Genomic DNA, 19,135 nt, shown 5'->3' with positions numbered 1-19,135 from the left:
CGGCAGAATGTTATTCATTAAGGGGAAAATAAATAATAAGGTAGCAACTTTAGCAGTAATCTATGCTCCCAACGCAAATACAAAGCAATTTATAATAAATGTTAAGCGTAAATTAGACAATTTTGCGGAAGGCATAGTGATCTTAGCAGGTGATTTTAATTTGGAATTAACAGCAGGGAGGGGAGAAAAGAAAAAGTTACACTTAAATAAAATTAATATGTTGGACCTCCACGCAAACGCAGCAAACAGGGATACATTTTATTCAGGAAGACATAATAAATTTAGCTGCATTGACTATATATTAATGAATAAAACGGGGGAGGTACACCTCAAGAGAGCAGAAGTTAAAAGTATTTGGTTATCAGATCACGCTCCATTGTTAGCAGTGATTGAAATGGATGCTAGTAGACAACAAAGGATCTGGAAATACAACCCTGTGGTTTCGGCCAGTGAAAAAAATAGACTCAAATTACAAAAGGAATTGTGTGAAATCTTTAGTACAAGAAATAGAGCCTGGAATACATTATTATTATTTAAGAAAAAGAAACTACAATCTCTTGAGGAAGAGAGATGGAATAAAATGAAGATGATTGTAAAACAGAGAATTATGGGATGGGGGAACAAATCAATGAAACAAATGGTACACTATCTGAAAAAAAGAAAGGAGAAATCCCATATCCCTGCTTTAAAGGATAAGGAAGGTGCAATAAAACGTAGTAATATTGAAATGGAAAAAATAATGAGAGACGTTTATGGGAATTTATATAAAAAAGAACATATCACAATGCAAACTATAGAAGTTAATGAGAAATTAATGGAAGAAGATAGGTAAATCTTAAATGCAAAAATAACAAATGATGAGATATCTAGAGTTATTAAAGGGTTGAAACCTGCTAAAGCCCCAGGCCCAGATGGTTTTACTGGTGAATATTATAAGACTTATAAGAATGAATTATTACCGCATTTGGAAAAATTGTTTAATAATGTTTTTCAGACCTTCGAAATTCCACAGTCATGGAAAATTTCAGAGATTATAACTATCCCAAAGCCGGATCGTGATTTAATGGATCCAGGTTCCTATCGCCCTATCAGCTTACTTAACTAGGATTACAAAATATTTATGAAAATATTGGCAAACAGGATAGAGAATATTTTACCAAAGATAATTGGAGAAGACCAATATGGATTTGTTAAAGGAAGAAAGATTTATGAACCAATTAGAAATGTTGTTAATGTGATACACCATGCTACCACTACCAAAAGAAAACTAGGTATTTTAAAGTTAGATGTGTACAAAGCTTTCGATAAAGTTGACCATGATTACTTGTTTCAATTGTGTAAAGATTTAAATATGGGAGATAGCTTCTGTAAAATTATAAAAGCAATTTATAAGGATAATGTAGCTTATATTAGGGTAAATGGTAACAGAACAGAGAAGGTTAAAATTCAGAATGGAACTAAGCAGGGTTGCCCACTATCCCCAATGTTATTTGCATTGGCAATTGAGGTCTTAGCAAATAAAATTAGAAATGACAAGGAGTGGAGAGGTTACCAAATAGGAAAACTTGAATTAAAATTAAATCTTTTTGCAGATGATGCTATAGTATTGACTGAAACCCCAATTGAAATGATGAAAAGAATAAAGATCTTACTCCAGGAATTTAAAGACCAGTCGGGTCTATAGAGAAAGATCTTACTCCAGGAATTTAAAGACCAGTCGGGTCTATAGAGAAATCAGAGATAATTTGTTTAAATACAGGCCCTAAAGAGCAAATTGAGATACAAAAAGTGTCAGGATTGAAACTAGGATGTAAAAAAATGAAATACTTAGGAGTTTGGTTGTTAAAGAATCCCAACAAAATTGCGACGGTTAATTATAATTCAATATGGAAGAGACTTCAAAAGCAGATAAAAAACCGGAGGAAAAAAAGGTTGAGAAGAATTGCTAAGATTAGAGCCCTTAAAATGATGATTATACCAAAAATGATGTATTTATTTCAGGTTTTACCAGGTACCTTTCCTGGTGCAAAATTGAGAGAATGGGATAGTAAACTAAATTTTTGGATTGAAGGAAACAAAAGGCCTAGAATAAGGAAAAAATGGCTGTTTGCCCACGAGAAAGAGGGGTGGGTGGGGAAGCCCAAGCTTAGAATTATATAGAGAAGCATTTCAAATAGAAAGATTAATGGAACTACAGTTATAGGGGAAAAAGAAGAGGGTGAAATTGGAAAAGGAAATTAATAATATAAATAATGAGTTATTATTTAAAAAATGGAGTAAAATAGAAATTAATAATTTAACCGACCCTCTGAAAGCAGGTTTAGAAATATGGTTTAAATGGCAGGGGAAATGGGGAACTAGAAACTCAAAATTATCAACGTTACATGTATTGAATACAGGTAATGACGTTAACTTAAGCAGAATTATAAAAGAGTTAAATAGCAAAGGGATAATGAGAATTGAACAATTATATGAGAAGGACGGGAGAGTTAGCAGAACTCGGCTGGAATGGTGGCTGGGTCAACAGAAATGGCTGCAGATTAATGCAATAAGTAAATATTTAAATAAAAGTGAGAATAAAGAAGCTTTCTTGATAGAAGAAAATTGTTTAGGGAAAATAATAAGAGAAAAGATTAATAATACAAAAGCTCAAGCTAGCAATATACAGTAATACCTCAAGATACGAACTTAATTGGTGCAAGGAGGAGGTTCGTAACACGAAAGGTTCGTAAGACGAAACATTGTTTCCCATAGGAAACAATGTAACGTCAATTAATTCGTGCAACCAAAAAAAAAAACCGCAAAAAAATTGGCAACATCCAGGAAGGCCAATGGAAATTCTCCCATCTGCAGCGTCATCGGTCTCCGGGCAGATTCTCCCTCGACTTGAATTCACTTCAGAACCCGGAAGTTTGGCAAAAGTTCGGCATTTGGAGGCTCCTGGGAAGCCGCCCGGCTGTTTTAAAAGGTGACCACCGGGCTGGGGGGCTTCCCAGCAACCTCCTGAACCCCGAACTTTTGCTGAATTTCCGGGTTCGCTGTTCAGGAAGCTGACGTTGCTTCAAGGCTGAGGTCAAAGGAAAATCTGCCCAGAGACCGATGACGCTGCAGATGGGAGAATTTCCATGGGCCAATGGAAATTCTCCCATCTGCAGCGTCATCGGTCTCCGGGCAGACTTCACTTCAGCCTCCTGAACCGTTCGTAACTCGAAAAAAGTTCGTAAGAAGAGGCAATTTTTTTCTGAACCCCGGGTTCGTATCATGAGTTGTTCGTAAGACGAGGGGTTCGTATCTTGAGGTACCACTGTATATAGAATGTTATTGCAAGCAGAAGAGGAAGTAATAAAAGATTTGACAAGATGCTGGCAAAATGATTTACAAATAGATGAAAGTGAAATGAAAGAAGTAGTAGAAAATATACATAAGATTAAAAACACAAGAGTTAAAGAGATGAGAAGAAAAATCTTACACAAATGGTATTATACACCAGCACAACTTGCACACTTCCAGGGGAAAGAGAAAGGTAATTGTTGGCATGGTGGCCAAAAGAAAGGAATTTTCATGCATATGTTCTGGGAGTGTGTAGAAATTCAGAAATTTTGGAAGGAAGTGCAGAATGAAATAAATAAAATGTTAAATATTAATTGGACAATTACAAAAGAAATAGCGATTTTAATTAAACAAAGAACTAAGAGATTTTAAAGAAATAAAAACTGCAGCATTGGAAAGTGCTCAAGCGGTAGTGGTATTGGGTTGGAAAGAGTCTATAAAATGGCCATTACAGAACTGGTACTGGTACATGGTGGATCACATACATTTTGAAATCATGGAAATAAAATTAAACAACTTTGATGAAAACAAACTGGAGAAGCTGATGGCACGATGGAATAAGGTGAAAGGTTATATGTTGAGTAGAATCTGTGATGCAAATGTGAAAAATAAACTCCAATCACTCTTTCAGTAATAACAAATGCAAAGTAGAGCCAAGGAAATATATATATATAAACTAGTAAATTTTCGAACCCCCCACAATGGGTGGTGGTGGTGATGGGGGTTCTTTTGTCGATCAGGTGATGGACACATGCACTGTGCACTGTTTTATGTTTGTTTTTTATGTAACCATATTTACAAAATCAATAAAAATATTTTTTTTAAAAAAAATGTTTTCTGTGAATGTTAATGGACTGAACGAACCGAGAAAAAGGAAACAAATATTTGCCAAAGAAAAGCAAAACAAAAAGCAGATAGTAATATTACAAGAGGTTCATATTAAAAAGACAAATCAGAAATTATTATTGAACCCAAAAATTGGAAATATGTACGCCGCGTTGGCAGACCAAAGAAAAAGAGGGATAGCTATGTATATTGAAAACTCCATAAACTCCAAACAATTATATGCAGATCAAGAAGGTAGAATATTAATTGTCCAGATAAATATAGAGCCGAAACCGCTTGTCATTGTCTCTATTTATGCTCCAAATGAAAATCAAATGGTATTTTATAAGCAATTACACCAAAAAATAAATGGGTTAAATATTGAAAATACGATCTTAATTGGCGATTTTAGCTCAATTTCGAATAGATCATTACATCATTCGGGGAGGGGGGGGGAACAAGAAAAAGAAAAATATATTACCAACTAATTTTCAAAAAATGAAATCCGAACTATTGTTAAATAATATTTGGAGGGAAAGACACCCACAAACTAGGCAATATACGTTTTATTCAAACCCCCATAAAATATGGACAAGAATAGATATGGTTTGGGCCTCAAAAGTAACTTCAGAACAAATAAAAGAGATTGAGATAGACATAAATATATGGGCTGACCATAACCTGTTAGTGGTATGTATGTATGTATGTATGTATGTATGTATGTATGTATTTATTTGTATGCCGCCCCTCTCCGCAGACTCGGGGCAGCTAACAACAATGATAAAAAACAACATGTAACAATCCAATTTAATAAAACAACTAAAAACCCTTATTATAAAAACCAAACATACACACAAACATACCATACATAACTTGTAATGGCCTACGGGAAGGAATATCCTAACTCCCCCATGCCTGGCGACAAAGGTGGGTCTTGAGTAATTTGCGAAAGACAAGGAGGGTGGGGGCCGTTCTAGTCTCTGGGGGGAGTGATTCCAGAGGGCCGAGGCCGCCACAGAGAAAGTTCTTCCCTTGGGGCCCGCTAAACGACATTGTTTGGTCGACGGGAGCTGGAGAAGGCCATCTCTGTGGGACCTTATCGGCCGCTGGGATTCGTGCGGTAGAAGGCGGTTTCAGATATATTCTGGCCCAATGCCATGTAGGGCTTTAAAGGTCATTACCAACACTTTGAATTGTGACCAGAAACCGTAAGTAAAAGTAATAAGAAATACCCAAATTGGCAAATGAATAGAAATGTCATAAGAGATTTACAATACAGTGATACCTTGTCTTACAAACTTAATTGGTTCCAGGATGAGGTTCTTAAGGTGAAAAGTTTGTAAGATGAAACAATGTTTCCCATAGGAATCAATGGAAAAGTGATTAATACGTGCAAGCCCAAAATTCACCCCTTTTGCACTGCTGGGATTCCCCTGAGGCTCCCCTCCATGGGAAACCTCACCTCTGGACTTCTGTGTTTTTGCGATGCTGCAGGGGAATCCTAGCATCACAAAAACGAGTGCTTTGCCGGCAACGGATGTCCGGAGGTGGGGTTTCTCAGTGAAGGGAGCATCAGTGAAATCGCAGAATTGCAAAAACACCGAAGTCCTCGAAACCCTACCTCTGGACCTCTGTGTTTTTGCGATGCTGCGATTTCACTGAGGCTCCCTTTGCTGGGAAACCCCACCTCTGGACTTCCATTGCCAGTGAAGCGCCTGTTTTTGCGCTGCTGGGATTCCCCTGTTGGGGTTCCCCTGCAGCATCACAAAAACACGGAAGTCTGGAGGTGAGGTTTTCCATGGAGGGGAGTCTCCGGGGAATCCCAGCAGCGCAAAAACAGGTGCTTCGCTGGCAACAGAAGTCCGGAGGCGGGGCATCCCAGTGGCGGTGGTGGGTTTGTAAGGTGAAAATAGTTTGTAAGAAGAGGCAAAAAAAAATCTTAAACCCCGGGTTTGTATCTCGAAAAGTTTGTATGACGAGGCGTTTGTAAGAAGAGGTATCACTGTATAAGGAATGGATAGAAAAAGAATTAAAGAATTTTTTTGAAAATATTCATATTAAAAAGACAAATCAGAAATTATTATTGAACCCAAAAATTGGAAACATGTATGCCGCGTTGGCAGACCAAAGAAAAAGAGGGATAGCTATGTATATTGAAAACTCCATAAACTCCAAACAATTATATGCAGATCAAGAAGGTAGAATATTAATTGTCCAGATAAATATAGAGCCGAAACCGCTTGTCATTGTCTCTATTTATGCTCCAAATGAAAATCAAATGGTATTTTATAAGCAATTACACCAAAAAATAAATGGGTTAAATATTGAAAATACGATCTTAATTGGCGATTTTAGCTCAATTTCGAATAGATCATTAGATCATTCGGGGGGGGGGGGGGAACAAGAAAAAGAAAAATATACAGTGATACCTCGTCTTACAAACGCCTCATCATACAAATTTTCAAGATACAAACCCGGGGTTTAAGATTTTTTTGCCTCTTCTTACAAACTATTTTCACCTTACAAACCCACCGCCGCCACTGGGATGCCCCACTTCCGGACTTCCGTTGCCAGCGAAGCACCTGTTTTTGCGCTGCTGAGATTCCCCTGAGGCTCCCCTCCATGGGAAACCCCACCTTCGGACTTCCGTTGCCAGCGAAGCACTCATTTTTGCGATGCTGGGAATCCCCTCCTGGGATTCCCCTGCAGCATCGCAAAAACACGGAAGTCCAGAAGTGGGGTTTCTCATGGAGGGGACCCTCAGGGAAATCCCAGCAGCGCAAAAACGGGCGCTTCGGCTGGCAAAAGGGTTGAATTTTGGGCTTGCACGCATTAATTGCTTTTCCATTGATTACTATGGAAAACGTTGTTTTGTCTTACAAACTTTTCACCTTAAGAACCTCGTCCCGGAACCAATTAAGTTTGTAAGACAAGGTATCACTGTATTACCAACTACTTTTCAAAAAATGAAATCCGAACTATTGTTAAATTAAACACACATTTTCAAAATGCGCTTTCCCGGGAAGCTGGCTTTGTTGGTCGGAGAAGCGAGCGATCCGGGACTGCGTGGCTTTGCGCCGCGAGAATGACAACAATGGCGCCCTGGCGGCCTTCAAGCGCGGCCCTTCGTGGTGCCCTACCACCCGTTCCTGCAGGAAGAGCCTCACTTACACCACGCGCCCCTCGGTCCTGCGATTAGTTTGCACAGGGAAAGTCTCTGCGGAGAGCCAAAATCCCAACGAAGCTTTTTTCTTCAGTAGTCGGTAAGGAGGCAAAGAAGAGGCTGAACTGGTTTTGCTTTCCTCTCATCTGTGATGCATCCACAACAAGGCCGGGAGAGGGTCACTCCTAAGTGGCGAACGACATTCGCCATAGGGCAGCAACAGTTTCTCTCTAAAGGCGGCAAAGAAAGGGGCCAATTGCAGGCCCGCTTTCCTCCCCGTCCCTTGCCTCTGTACTGCTTCCTTGCTCAGCAGCAGACAGCGGTGAGTGGACAGGAGATTCAGGAGCTTATTATATCTATTGATAAAATCTCGTCTGCTGCCGTGGGCTGGATAAATTGCCTCAGTGGGCCGCATCTGTTCCGCGGGCTGTAGTTTGGGGACTGCTGGACTAGATGGTCTCTGAGGTACCATCCATCTCTATGATTCTGTATCAGCTTCCTGCCTGAGCAGGGGGTTGGACTAGATGGTCTCTGAGGTACCATCCATCTCTATGATTTTGTGTCAGTTTCCTGCTTGAGGAGAGGTTCTGAGTAGAACTTGGTATGTGTGTGTTTGCGTGTGTGAAAGAGCACCCAAAGCCCCCTCCGCATCGCACTTCTGGGGACCCTCAAGATGAATGAAGGAGGGGTGAAAAGAGGTATGGGTCCGCAAAGTGGGGCGGGGGAGGAGGCTTTGTGGGAAAAAGACTTGGGGGGCTAATGATCCTTTCCTTTTTGCAGAGAGAGAGGTCCATTCATGCTCTGGGCATCTAGAGGATCCCATGCCTTTTTCATCCCCTCCTCTGTTTATGTTGTGGGTAATATTTTTTGGCTAAAATGACACACCTGTGAAAATAATTTTGGAGCTATGGCAAAAGTCCCATTCGTGAACCAGGTGTCGGATGATTGCAAGATGTTCAGCCAAGTCCTTCTTCCAAATACTAGGATCCTCTCCAAAATCTCCCAGTAGGAAAGGCTCTTATAATGCAGGACTTGGTGTACTCCTCAGGTAAAATGAGGTTATCAAGACTTATTGGGTCTGCGGGTGCTGCCCAAATTTGGTTCCTTTTTCTTCAGATTGTTTTCCGCAATGCTCCCGTTCCTGGAATTGTAGAGTACACGGCGGTGCTCACATTGGCAAGACAGGAATGAATTACCTCGGAAGTGCCCTCCATTGTCTCCTCTGCCTGTTGTTTCATGCCACTCAAGAAATGTGCAACGGCAACCCATTGAACAGACAGAGAGTGAGAATGATCATTTATTCTTTTTATTATTTCTCCAAACTTCATGCGAATTCTGGCACAGCATCTATCACACTGGTCACAGCGCCAAAAAGTAAGGCAAGAATCAGCTGCACTCTTCTTATCTGTTTCAATCTCCTGCTTGAACTGGGGGTCGGACTAGATGGCCTCTGAGATCCCTTCCATCTCTATGATTCTGTAACAGTCTCCTGCATGACAAGAGGGTCAGACTAGAACTGGTATGTGTGTGTGTGTATGAAAGAGCACCCAAAAACCCCCTCCCCCCATTTTTGGAGACCCTCAAGATGAACTGGGGGGGGGTTTGTGGGTGTGAAAGAGCTCCCAAAGGCCGCTCCCCCCACTTTGGGGACCCACAACATGAACAGAGGAGGGGGTAAAAAAGGCATGGGATCGTCTAGATGCCCAAGAGCATGAACAGACTTCTCTCTGTCTGCAAACAGGGAGGGGTCATTATCCCTCCAACTTTTCCCCCAAAGGGGATCAGATTAGATGGCCTCTGAGGTCCCTTCCATCCCTACCATTCTGTATCAGTCTCCTACTTGAGCTGGGGGTCAGACTAGATGGCCTGAGGTCCCCTCCATCTCTATCATTCTGTTTCAATCACCTGCTTGAGCTGGGGGTCAGATTAGATGGCCTCTGAGGTCCCTTCCATCCCTACCATTCTGTATCAGTCTCCTACTTGAGCTGGGGGTCAGACTAGATGGCCTGAGGTCCCCTCCATCTCTATCATTCTGTTTCAATCACCTGCTTGAGCTGGGGGTCAGATTAGATGGCCTCTGAGGTCCCTTCCATCCCTACCATTCTGTATCAGTCTCCTACTTGAGCCGGGGGTCAGACTAGATGGCCTCTGAGCTCCCCTCCATCTCTATCATTCTGTTTCAATCACCTGCTTGAGCTGGGGGTCAGACTAGGTGGCCTCTGAGGTCCCCTCCATCCCTACCATTCTGTATCAGTCTCCTACTTGAGCTGGGGGTCAGACTAGATGGCCTCTGAGCTCCCCTCCATCTCTATCATTCTGTTTCAATCTCCTGCTTGAGCTGGGGGTCAGACTAGGTGGCCTATGAGGTCCCCTCCATCCCTACCATTCTGTATTAGTCTCCTGCATGAGAAGGGGGTCAGACTAGAACTGGGGTGTATATGTGTATGAAAGAGAGAGCTGTCCCATTCTTTCCTTCCCAAAGTAGCATTTTGTTAGGATGGCGATGAGATGGTGGCGAAGTGTCCTATGTGGCCAAAAGGCTATGGCTGAATGTGGATTTTTGTGACAAAAGGGCTGGGGCGAAGAGCTAGGGGCCTTTTGGCGAGGGAGATAATGGAGCGGCCTATCAGCTGCTGCGAAAGAAAGAGCTTCATCCAACTGACGGAGGCAAAATGTCCAAAACCCTGCAATAAAGATGTATGTACAATACATCTTAATGCAATATAATCTAGTATCTTTTGCTGGTGATGGTCGGAGTGTTTGTTTTGTTTTGCTTTTTCTGTGCTTTCGAGCCATTGTTGACTCCTGGAAACCAACTGGAGTAGGCCATGCGATTTTCTTGGCAAGATTTCAGAAGCCATTGTCTTCTTCCTATGGCTGAAAGGATGTGGTTGACCCAAGGTCACGCAGCTGGCTTTGTGCCTAAGAAAATACTAAATCTCACAGTCTCCTGGTTTCTAGTCTAGGAATCCTGTATCCTCTGTGAGATGCTCTTTCTAATAATTATTATTCCTAAAATTAAATAGGTTCTTCCCCTGAATTTGTTGTCTAATGTATGATTCATTGATGCTGTATAATTAATATATGTAACTAACATTCTAATATTAGAACAAATATTAAACAGTCCTGTACCATTTACCGAGGAGTAAGCCCTGTTGGTTTGATTGGAATTTAATTCTGAGTAGTCATGTACAGGACCACATTCCATAGTTTCTGCTCTGAACAAACAATAAGAGATAATGTATGTTCTGGGGGGTGGGGAATTGGACATGTTTTGGAGGGAAAACCAATTAAAAGACAGACAACAATCTATGAAGCATATCTAGGAAAATCAACAAAAAACACCTTGTAATTTTTGATTTTCAAGGTCGGGTTGTATCAACGAAAATTTTGACTGGCTTTCTATTTTTTTCTTTCAGTTGAATGGATTGCTGCAGTTGCTTTTGCTGCAGGAACAGCAGCTGTTGGGTATTTCGCTTACAAAAGGTTTTTAAGCAAGGGCAAAGGTTGTAATGGAATGGTGAATCTCCATATTCAGAAAGATAATCCCAAAGTAGTTCATGCATTTGATATGGAAGATTTGGGAGAGAAAGCAGTATACTGTCGATGTTGGAGATCTAAAACGGTGAGAGAACAGTATACTCAAATCTCTTGTAAAATTTTATTGTGAATGTATTTGTTGAATTTCTGAAACAAAATAATGACTGCTAGATTATAGTTAGGTGTTACTAGAGAATGACCTTTTCATTGAACCTTGAAGTAATATTCAACAGAGAAATCATGATGATATGACGAGAGAGATGTGAAGGCTCAATATAATTGGGAGATGGAAAAAATTCAAAAAGATTTCTGCAAGAACTCTGTAAAGGATTGGCATATCCTGTATTTATAAATCAATGGCTAAGAGTTCCACAGAATATTAAGTAAGTTTGTTATGGTCATAAGTTAAGACTAAGGTGACCAGACGTCCCGCTTTCCGCGGGACAGCCATGCTTTTGTGCAAATTTTCCCGTGTACCACGGCATTTTTAAAAAGTCATGATTTTTTTTTGAAACAAGCTGCTGGACCTCTGCATTGGTCGATTTTGAGCAGTGCGAAAGCTGAGCTTCCTTCTTCGCAGCTTCCAAGTTTTTTCCTGGCAGATTTATTTATTACTTAGATTTGTATGCCACCCTTCTCCGAAGACTCGGGGCGGCAAGATTCTACTTGGTGGTGCCGGGAAAAACCTCGGAAGCCATGAAGAAGGGCAAACCGAGCTGCAGTGCACAGAGCAACATTTCCTTCGGCCTGGGGCTCATGGCCAAAACGTTGGACTAGGCCGCTTGTTGTGCGAGCTGACCAAGAGTTTCGCCCTCCTCGTCCGTGAGAAGGAGCTGTGGCTGCCTCCCTGGCAGGGCCCGGGGAATGGCAAGGGTGCCCTGGAGGTGGCCGACCCACTGGAGTACCCTGCTTGCTGCCGCCCTCTGGAGCCACTGGGCTACTCTTCATGCCTGCGTCTTCTCCATGAGCCGGTGACTCTGCACTGCGTACACACCCGTGGCAAGCGCAGCAGTGGTGGTGGCAGTGGCCAATGTGTCCACTGCGCCGTCTGGTGTCCCGTCTCCGTCTGTGCCTCTCCCGCGGTCCCCAACACGGCCGGCGACAGCAAAAGGGAGGAAAAGGAAAGGGAAGCACAGCCGAGGTGTTTGCCCCCCTCTCCTCCAACAGGCCGTACTTGGGGGCAGGCAGATGGAGCTCCTTCCAAGCAGCAGCTGACCCGGCGAACAGAGATGGCTCCATCCCAGCGCTTTTCCTCCCCAACAGGCCTTGGAGCGACTGAGTGCGCTCTGCCTCGGAAGCAGGTGAGAGAGGAAGCGCAGGTGCCTGCCATCGACGGAGAGGGAGGGAGAGAGAAGAAAGGAAGGGAGAGGAAGAGAGAGCACAAGAGAGAGGGGGAGAGAGTAAGATAGCAAGAGAAAGAGAGCAAGAGAGAGCAAGAGACAGAGAGAAAGTAAGAGAGAGAAAGAGACAGAGAGAGAAAGAAATCAAGAGAGAACAAGAGACAGAGAGAGGGGGGCGAGAAAGAGAGCGAGAGAGAGAAAGAGGGGGGGGGAGAGAAAGAGAGAAAGAAAGCAAGAGAGAGAGGGAGAGAAAGAGCAAGAGACAGAGAGCAAGAGGGGGAGAGAGAAAGAGAAAGAAAGAAAGACAGAGAGAGAGCAACAGAGAGCAAGAGTGGGCGAGAGAAAGAAAGAGAAAGAGAAATAGCAAGAGAGAGAAAAGAGAGAGAGCAAGAGAGAGAAAGAGAGCAAGAGAGTCAGAAAAAGTAAGAGGGAGGGAAGGGGGGAGAGTAAGAAAGAGACAGGGAGGAAGGGAGATAGAAAGAAAAAAGAGAGGGAGGGAGAGATAGAAAGAGATGAAGGAAGGGAGAGAGAGAAAGAGGGAGGGAGGGAGGGAGAGAGAGAAATACAGAAAAATGGGAGAGAGAGTGAGAAATTTTTTTTGCTAATTTTTTTTTGGCTAAATTTTTTTAGCCGCCCCCCCCCCCCCCCCCCCGCTCAATGGTGTCCCTCTTTCCCAATCTTAAAATCTGGTCACTTTAGTTAAGACTAATTCAATTCAACAAGATACATTTTTTCATTATTTGTTGGGTGTATCAGAGATTGTTTCAGAAAGACTAGCTTTCAACACAAATACAATGGACCAGGGTACATTTATTCATATGATATTGGTTTGTCCTTCTGTTGATTTGTTTTGGTTCAAAAACCATATCTTTGTTAATCAGAGATCAGTATGGTTTAAAACGGGTCCCCAACTCCCGGATGATGACCCACTATTGGGCCTTGAACTCTTCAGAACCAAGTCACAGAATTGGTGGGTAAGCAGCGCATACATCTCCACTTGCACTAGCAGTGGGCGGGTGCAGGCGCCTGCTACTCAGACAAATGGAATTGCGCACATGTGCTTGGCTGCAATTTGTGTTGAACCATCCCTCTTCCCCCCCCCCACTGGATCTACAAACTTGGAAAGATTGAATAATTCTGATTTAAAGAACTTAATCTACTTTTGAGTTATATAACTAAAACTTGGGATCGATTAAGATTTATAAATTTCTTGGGCAATAGAACAATAAATTAATTAATCTTCAATGGGAAAAATGCAGTTTTAAGAGTAATTTAAATTCTTTGTTTATGGAAAGATAATCAATTGACAAAACCAAAAGACTGTTCACAAGTTCAGGATTCAATCGTTTGTTTAAAAACTGGATTGAATACAGAATACAGAAAGGAGTTTTTTAATTAAAGCAAAGAAAATAAAGGATGAAAAAATCCTCCCCCCCCCCCCACAAAAACAAATTAAACATGAACATTTAAAAAAATTAGTTTTTAAGGATAGGGAAAGTGAAAGAAATTGTTCTGTAATTTGATTGCTGATAGTAATAATGCTTCAGATTCAGAATATGGAATCTATTAGTATTTTATGTATAATTCAAATCAAAAAGGCATGATAGATGGAATGATTTATATGACATCTAATCATAAGTATTACTACTCTAAGCAGAAGTACAGTAATACCTCGTCTTACGAACCTAATTGGTTCCCGGGGGAGGTTCGTAAGGCGAAAGGTTCGTAAGACGAAACATTGTTTCCCATAGGAAACAATGTAAAATGAATTAATCAGTGCAAGGAAAAAAACCCGCAAAAAAACGCCCTAAGTCTTTACAGGTTTGTTTTCATTCCTATTAGAAACATAGAAACATAGAAGTCTGACGGCAGAAAAAGACCTCATGGTCCATCTAGTCTGCCCTTATACTATTTTCTGTATTTTATCTTAGGATGGATATATGTTTATCCCAGGCATGTTTAAATTCAGTTACTGTGGATTTATCTACCACATCTGCTGGAAGTTTGTTCCAAGGATCTACTACTCTTTCAGTAAAATAATATTTTCTCATGTTGCTTTTGATCTTTCCCCCAACTAACTTCAGATTGTGTCCCCTTGTTCTTGTGTTCACTTTCCTATTAAAAACACTTCCCTCCTGGACCTTATTTAACCCTTTAATATATTTAAATGTTTCGATCATGTCCCCCCTTTTCCTTCTGTCCTCCAGACTATACAGATTGAGTTCATTAAGTCTTTCCTGATACGTTTTATGCTTAAGACCTTCCACCATTCTTGTAGCCCGTCTTTGGACCCGTTCAATTTTGTCAATATCTTTTTGTAGGTGAGGTCTCCAGAACTGAACACAGTATTCCAAATGTGGTCTCACCAGCATTCTATATAGTGGGATCATAATCTCCCTCTTCCTGCTTGTTATACCTCTAGCTATGCAGCCAAGCATCCTACTTGCTTTCCCTACCGCCTGACTGCACTGTTCACCCATTTTGAGACTGTCAGAAATCACTACCCCTAAATCCTTTTCTTTTGAAGTAATTGCCAACACTGAACTGCCAATACAATACTCAGATTGAGGATTCCTTTTCCCCAAGTGCATTATTTTACATTTGGAAACATTAAACTGCAGTTTCCATTGCTTAGACCATTTATCTAGTAAAGCTAAATCATTTACCATATTACAGACGCCTCCAGGAATATCAACCCTATTGCACACTTTAGAGTCATCGGCAAATAAGCAAACCTTCCCTACCAAACCTTCCCCTATGTCACTCACAAATATATTAAAAAGAATAGGACCCAGAACAGATCCTTGTGGCACACCGCTTGTAACCTGACTCTGCTCAGAATACTCGCCATTAACAATAACTCTCTGATGTCTACGCTTCAGCCAGCTGCAAATCCATTGAACTATCCAGGGATTAAGTCCAATCTTCACTAATTTATCTATCAGCTCTTTATGTGGAACCGTATCAAAGGCTTTGCTGAAGTCCAGGTAGGCAATATCCACGGCACCACCTTCATCCAACACCTTTGTGACATAGTCAAAGAAATCAATGAGATTAGTCTGACATGATTTGCCTTCAGTAAAGCCATGCTGATTTGGGTCTAATAAGTTATTGTTTTTTAGGTGCTGATTTATCCTCTTTTTGAGTAGAGTCTCCATCATTTTAACTACAACTGATGTCAAGCTAACTGGCCTGTAGTTACCAGCTCCTTCTCTACTGCCCTTCTTGTGAATAGGCACAACACTGGCCATTCTCCAATCCTCAGGAACTTCTCCTGTTAACAAGGATTGGTTAAACAAATCAGTCAGGGGGGTAGCAATGACAGATCTGAGTTCTTTAAGAACTCTGGGGTGGATGCCATCTGGACCCATTGCCTTATTTATCTTTAATCGTTCAAGTTCTTCTAAGACATCGGCTTCTAAGATCACTGGAGCTGAATCCGTACAGCTGGAAGCAATGCTATATCCCTCTATAGTATTATTTTGTAAGGTGTCTTTTGAGAAAACTGAACAGAAGTAGCTATTGAAATGGTCAGCGATCTCCTTATTCCCATTAATGCATGTATTATTCCCGGTACTAAGCTTCGTGATGCCGCAGTTTTTCTTCTTCTTATCATTAATATATCTGAAGAAGGTTTTATCCCCCTTCTTTACAGATTTGGCAATTTCTTCCTCTTTTGAGGCTTTAGCAGCATATATTATCTGTTTCGCCTCCTTCTGTCTCATTTTATATACCTCCCTATCAGCTATACTTCCAGACTCTTTATACCTCCTATAGGCAGCCTTTTTTTCATTGACTATAGCCCTTACATCATTGCTAAACCATAGCGGTTTCTTCTTCCTTTTACCTTTAGTTATTTGTCTTACATACAGTCCAGTGGCTTTTAAGATGGCCTTTTTTAATACAGTCCACTGGATGCTCGCTCCTGCCATTTTATCCCTCCCCTTTAATTCATTATCGAAATATTCTCCCATTGCATTAAAATTTGTTTTTCTGAAATCCAATACTTTGGTTGCATTATAGGATTGCTCACAATGAGTTTTTACATCAAACCACAAACATAGATGGTCTCTACTATATTCTTACTTTTGCATGTAAGGGCACTGGGGATATTCCAGTCAACATCAGGCATGTTGAAATCACCCATAACCACAATATCTCCCTTTACTGCCATTTGGGTAATTTCATCCACCATCTTGTTGTCATATTTCTCGGATTGCCCTGGAGGCCTATAGATCACCCCAATTCTAATGACAGAACCTTCTTTATTTTGCATGCAAATCCAGAGAGTCTCTAGATCTTGACACGTATTTTGAATTAGTGTTGTTTTTAGACTTTCTTTAATATAAATGGCTACTCCACCTCCCCTTCTCTCTATTCTATCCTTCCTATACAGTGTATATCCTGGTATGGATATTTCCCATTCATTAGAATCCTTAAACCATGTCTCAGTTATGGCAACCAGGTCCTCAGAAAAAGGCTTTTTCAGTCCTAACGCGGTGCTAACCATCTTCCTGGCTTGCAGAATTTAGTTTTATTGCTCCAAATCAGTTTTTCCTGCCCTAAGTCTTTGCAGGCTTATTCTCCATCATGTGGGTGGAGCCATCATTCAGATTGGGATGTCCTCATTCAGTCAGCAGTAAGAACCAAGTGTTAATCTTCTATAAATTGCTGGGTCCGCCCACCTGGATCCCAGTTTCACTGGACCTCAGACTAGGACAATTGTGGCTACTGTCATCCCTTCCTGAATTTTGGCTTCTCCCAGTAGGAATTGCATTTTCTTTACCTGAATGTATTTGCTCCCTTTAGGGTTTCCCCCCGTTTGCCCCTTTCTGTTATTAGAGTGGGTTCTGGCAGGTTTTAACAACTCTTATTAGTTGAGCCCTAAGGCCCCGACTAATCCGTGAAATCACGGTGTGCTCTCTCTCGGGCATTGATCAAGAGAGCTTGCTCCAATCTGTCCATCCACAACAGGCAAGAGGAAAAAGAGAGATGGCTTTTTCAGCCCTAACCAGGGGATAAAATAATGTGCTGAAGCTGAAGGACTTCTAGCCAGATGAATACCTGGTAGCTAGATTCCCCCTCCCCTATTTTCCTCACCCAAAAGTAAGGTGTGTCTTATACTCTGAAAAAGTAGTGCAAACATAATCTCAGCAAAGTAATGGAACAATTGAATAAACAGTGAAAAAGAAAATGTGAATACAGTGTTCCCTCGATTTTCGCGGGTTTGAACTTCGTGGAACATCTATACCCCGGTTTTTCAAAAATATTAATTAAAAAATACTTCGCGGTTTCCCCCCCTATACCACGGTTTTTCCTGCCCAATGACGTCATATGTCATTGCTAAACTTTTGTCAGCCTTTAAAAAACATTTTTTAAAATAAACTTTAATAAATAAACATGGTGAGTAATAATCTAAATGGTTGCTAAGGGAATGAGAAATTGTAATTTAGAGGTTTAAAATGTTAAGGGAAGGCTTGGGATACTGTTCATAGCCAAAAATAGTGTATTTACTTCCTCATCTCTACTTCGCGGAAATTCGACTTTCGCGGGGGGCCTCGGAACGCATCCCCTGCGAAAATCGAGGGAACACTGTACAGCAATATGAGAATAAAAGATGGTGGTTGGGGAAGCAGGAAACAAGATGGGTTTGCTATCAAACTATGAAAGCTGCTAGTAACCATCTCCAATATAGTACTCCCCATTGGGGGTCCCCATGCCAACTGGCAGAGCCAAGCCTTCAGGCTCTTACAATGGCAAAGTTAATATCAATTGATGTCCAAGGGTTGCTTGGAGCAATCAGAAAGTTCTTTCACAGATGTAGAATCAATAATAAAAGCTGTCAGGATTTATCTCAATTTTCAACTTAGAGGAAAAGAGAATGGACCAAGAAGGCAGACATTTCTCTGCAGGAAATGTTTGCCTACAGTTGGATAGACCACGTTTTCTTTTACCTGCAATTTACTTTGATGTTGACTCTTAATCTTGCTGAAGATGTACATTTAATGCATGTTTTCCTTTCAGTTCCCTTTATGCGACGGGTCTCATACAAAACATAATGAAGAAACAGGCGACAATGTGGGACCTCTAATCATCAAGAAGAAAGACGTGTGAACCGCAAATAGTTGAGACCCCATCAAAATGATATTGTCGTGATGTTTTCTGCTCACCACTGGTTGGCGTGAAAGAAGATCTTAAATTTCACCAAAGATGTTTAGATGTGCTATACAATGCACTGCAGCACATGTAGTTCATGTTGCTTGCTTAAAACACTACAGTGTATGTTACAAAAAATACCTGTGACTTGCTGATTTTTTGTGTTGTTAAATGCACATTCTCATTAAGTGTAAAAAAATATATTAAAAAATCCTTTAGAAGGTACTTGAAACAATGGAGATGATATATTAAATTATTTTCAAATATATTGTGTTCTCCTAAACTGTACTTTGCGAGCCATGAGATTAAACCTATATTTTTTGTAAATCTCTAAAAGTCAGCTTTCTGACTTTAAAAAAACAACACCCTAGATCTTCAATATGCGAGGCATTGAAGACCACAATGAAGCTATGATTACTAAAATGTAAACATTTTAAGTATGCAGAAACATTGCTGATGGAAATTATATTGCACACCATTGGCAGGCAAACATCTTATTGCCTTACATATCTCTTCTTTTCTTACATATCTAGGCATAGTAAAGTGTCTGGCAGGAGGTAAATGGTTGGATCAGTGCCATGGTCGTGAATTATTTTAAAGAAGGCAGATGACTTCTTAAGCCCAAGAACATGTCTGAAAAGAGGAAAATGCTAGAATGAGACATGCATCCTTTAGGAATGTAAAAGAAAAAGCTTATATTTCAGATCACCCTGTTAATGTGGAGTGAAATAAACAACCCAATTTGTTAAAGTTCAGAATTCCAGCCATTGGGATATGGAAG

General features: G+C 41.0%; 1 protein-coding gene across 1 annotated transcript in view; it reads left to right on the top strand.

Annotated features, from left to right (window-relative positions):
* CISD1 (CDGSH iron sulfur domain 1) overlaps positions 1-18,622 on the top strand; it is a 57,843-nt gene extending 39,221 nt beyond the window's left edge. Inside the window, exons 2-3 of the mRNA XM_070752288.1 lie at positions 10,738-10,943; positions 18,223-18,622. Coding sequence (XP_070608389.1) covers positions 10,738-10,943; positions 18,223-18,312 — 296 coding nt within the window. The 3' untranslated portion in view covers positions 18,313-18,622. The remainder of the gene's footprint in view (positions 1-10,737; positions 10,944-18,222) is intronic.
* The last annotated feature ends 513 nt before the right edge of the window (positions 18,623-19,135 follow it).

Source organism: Erythrolamprus reginae, chromosome 5 (genome assembly GCF_031021105.1).
Source record: "Erythrolamprus reginae isolate rEryReg1 chromosome 5, rEryReg1.hap1, whole genome shotgun sequence".
In the NCBI taxonomy this organism is placed as follows: Eukaryota; Metazoa; Chordata; class Lepidosauria; order Squamata; family Dipsadidae; genus Erythrolamprus; species Erythrolamprus reginae.
Note: the sequence above shows the minus strand (reverse complement) of the source record. Positions and strands in the feature narration are given on the sequence as shown.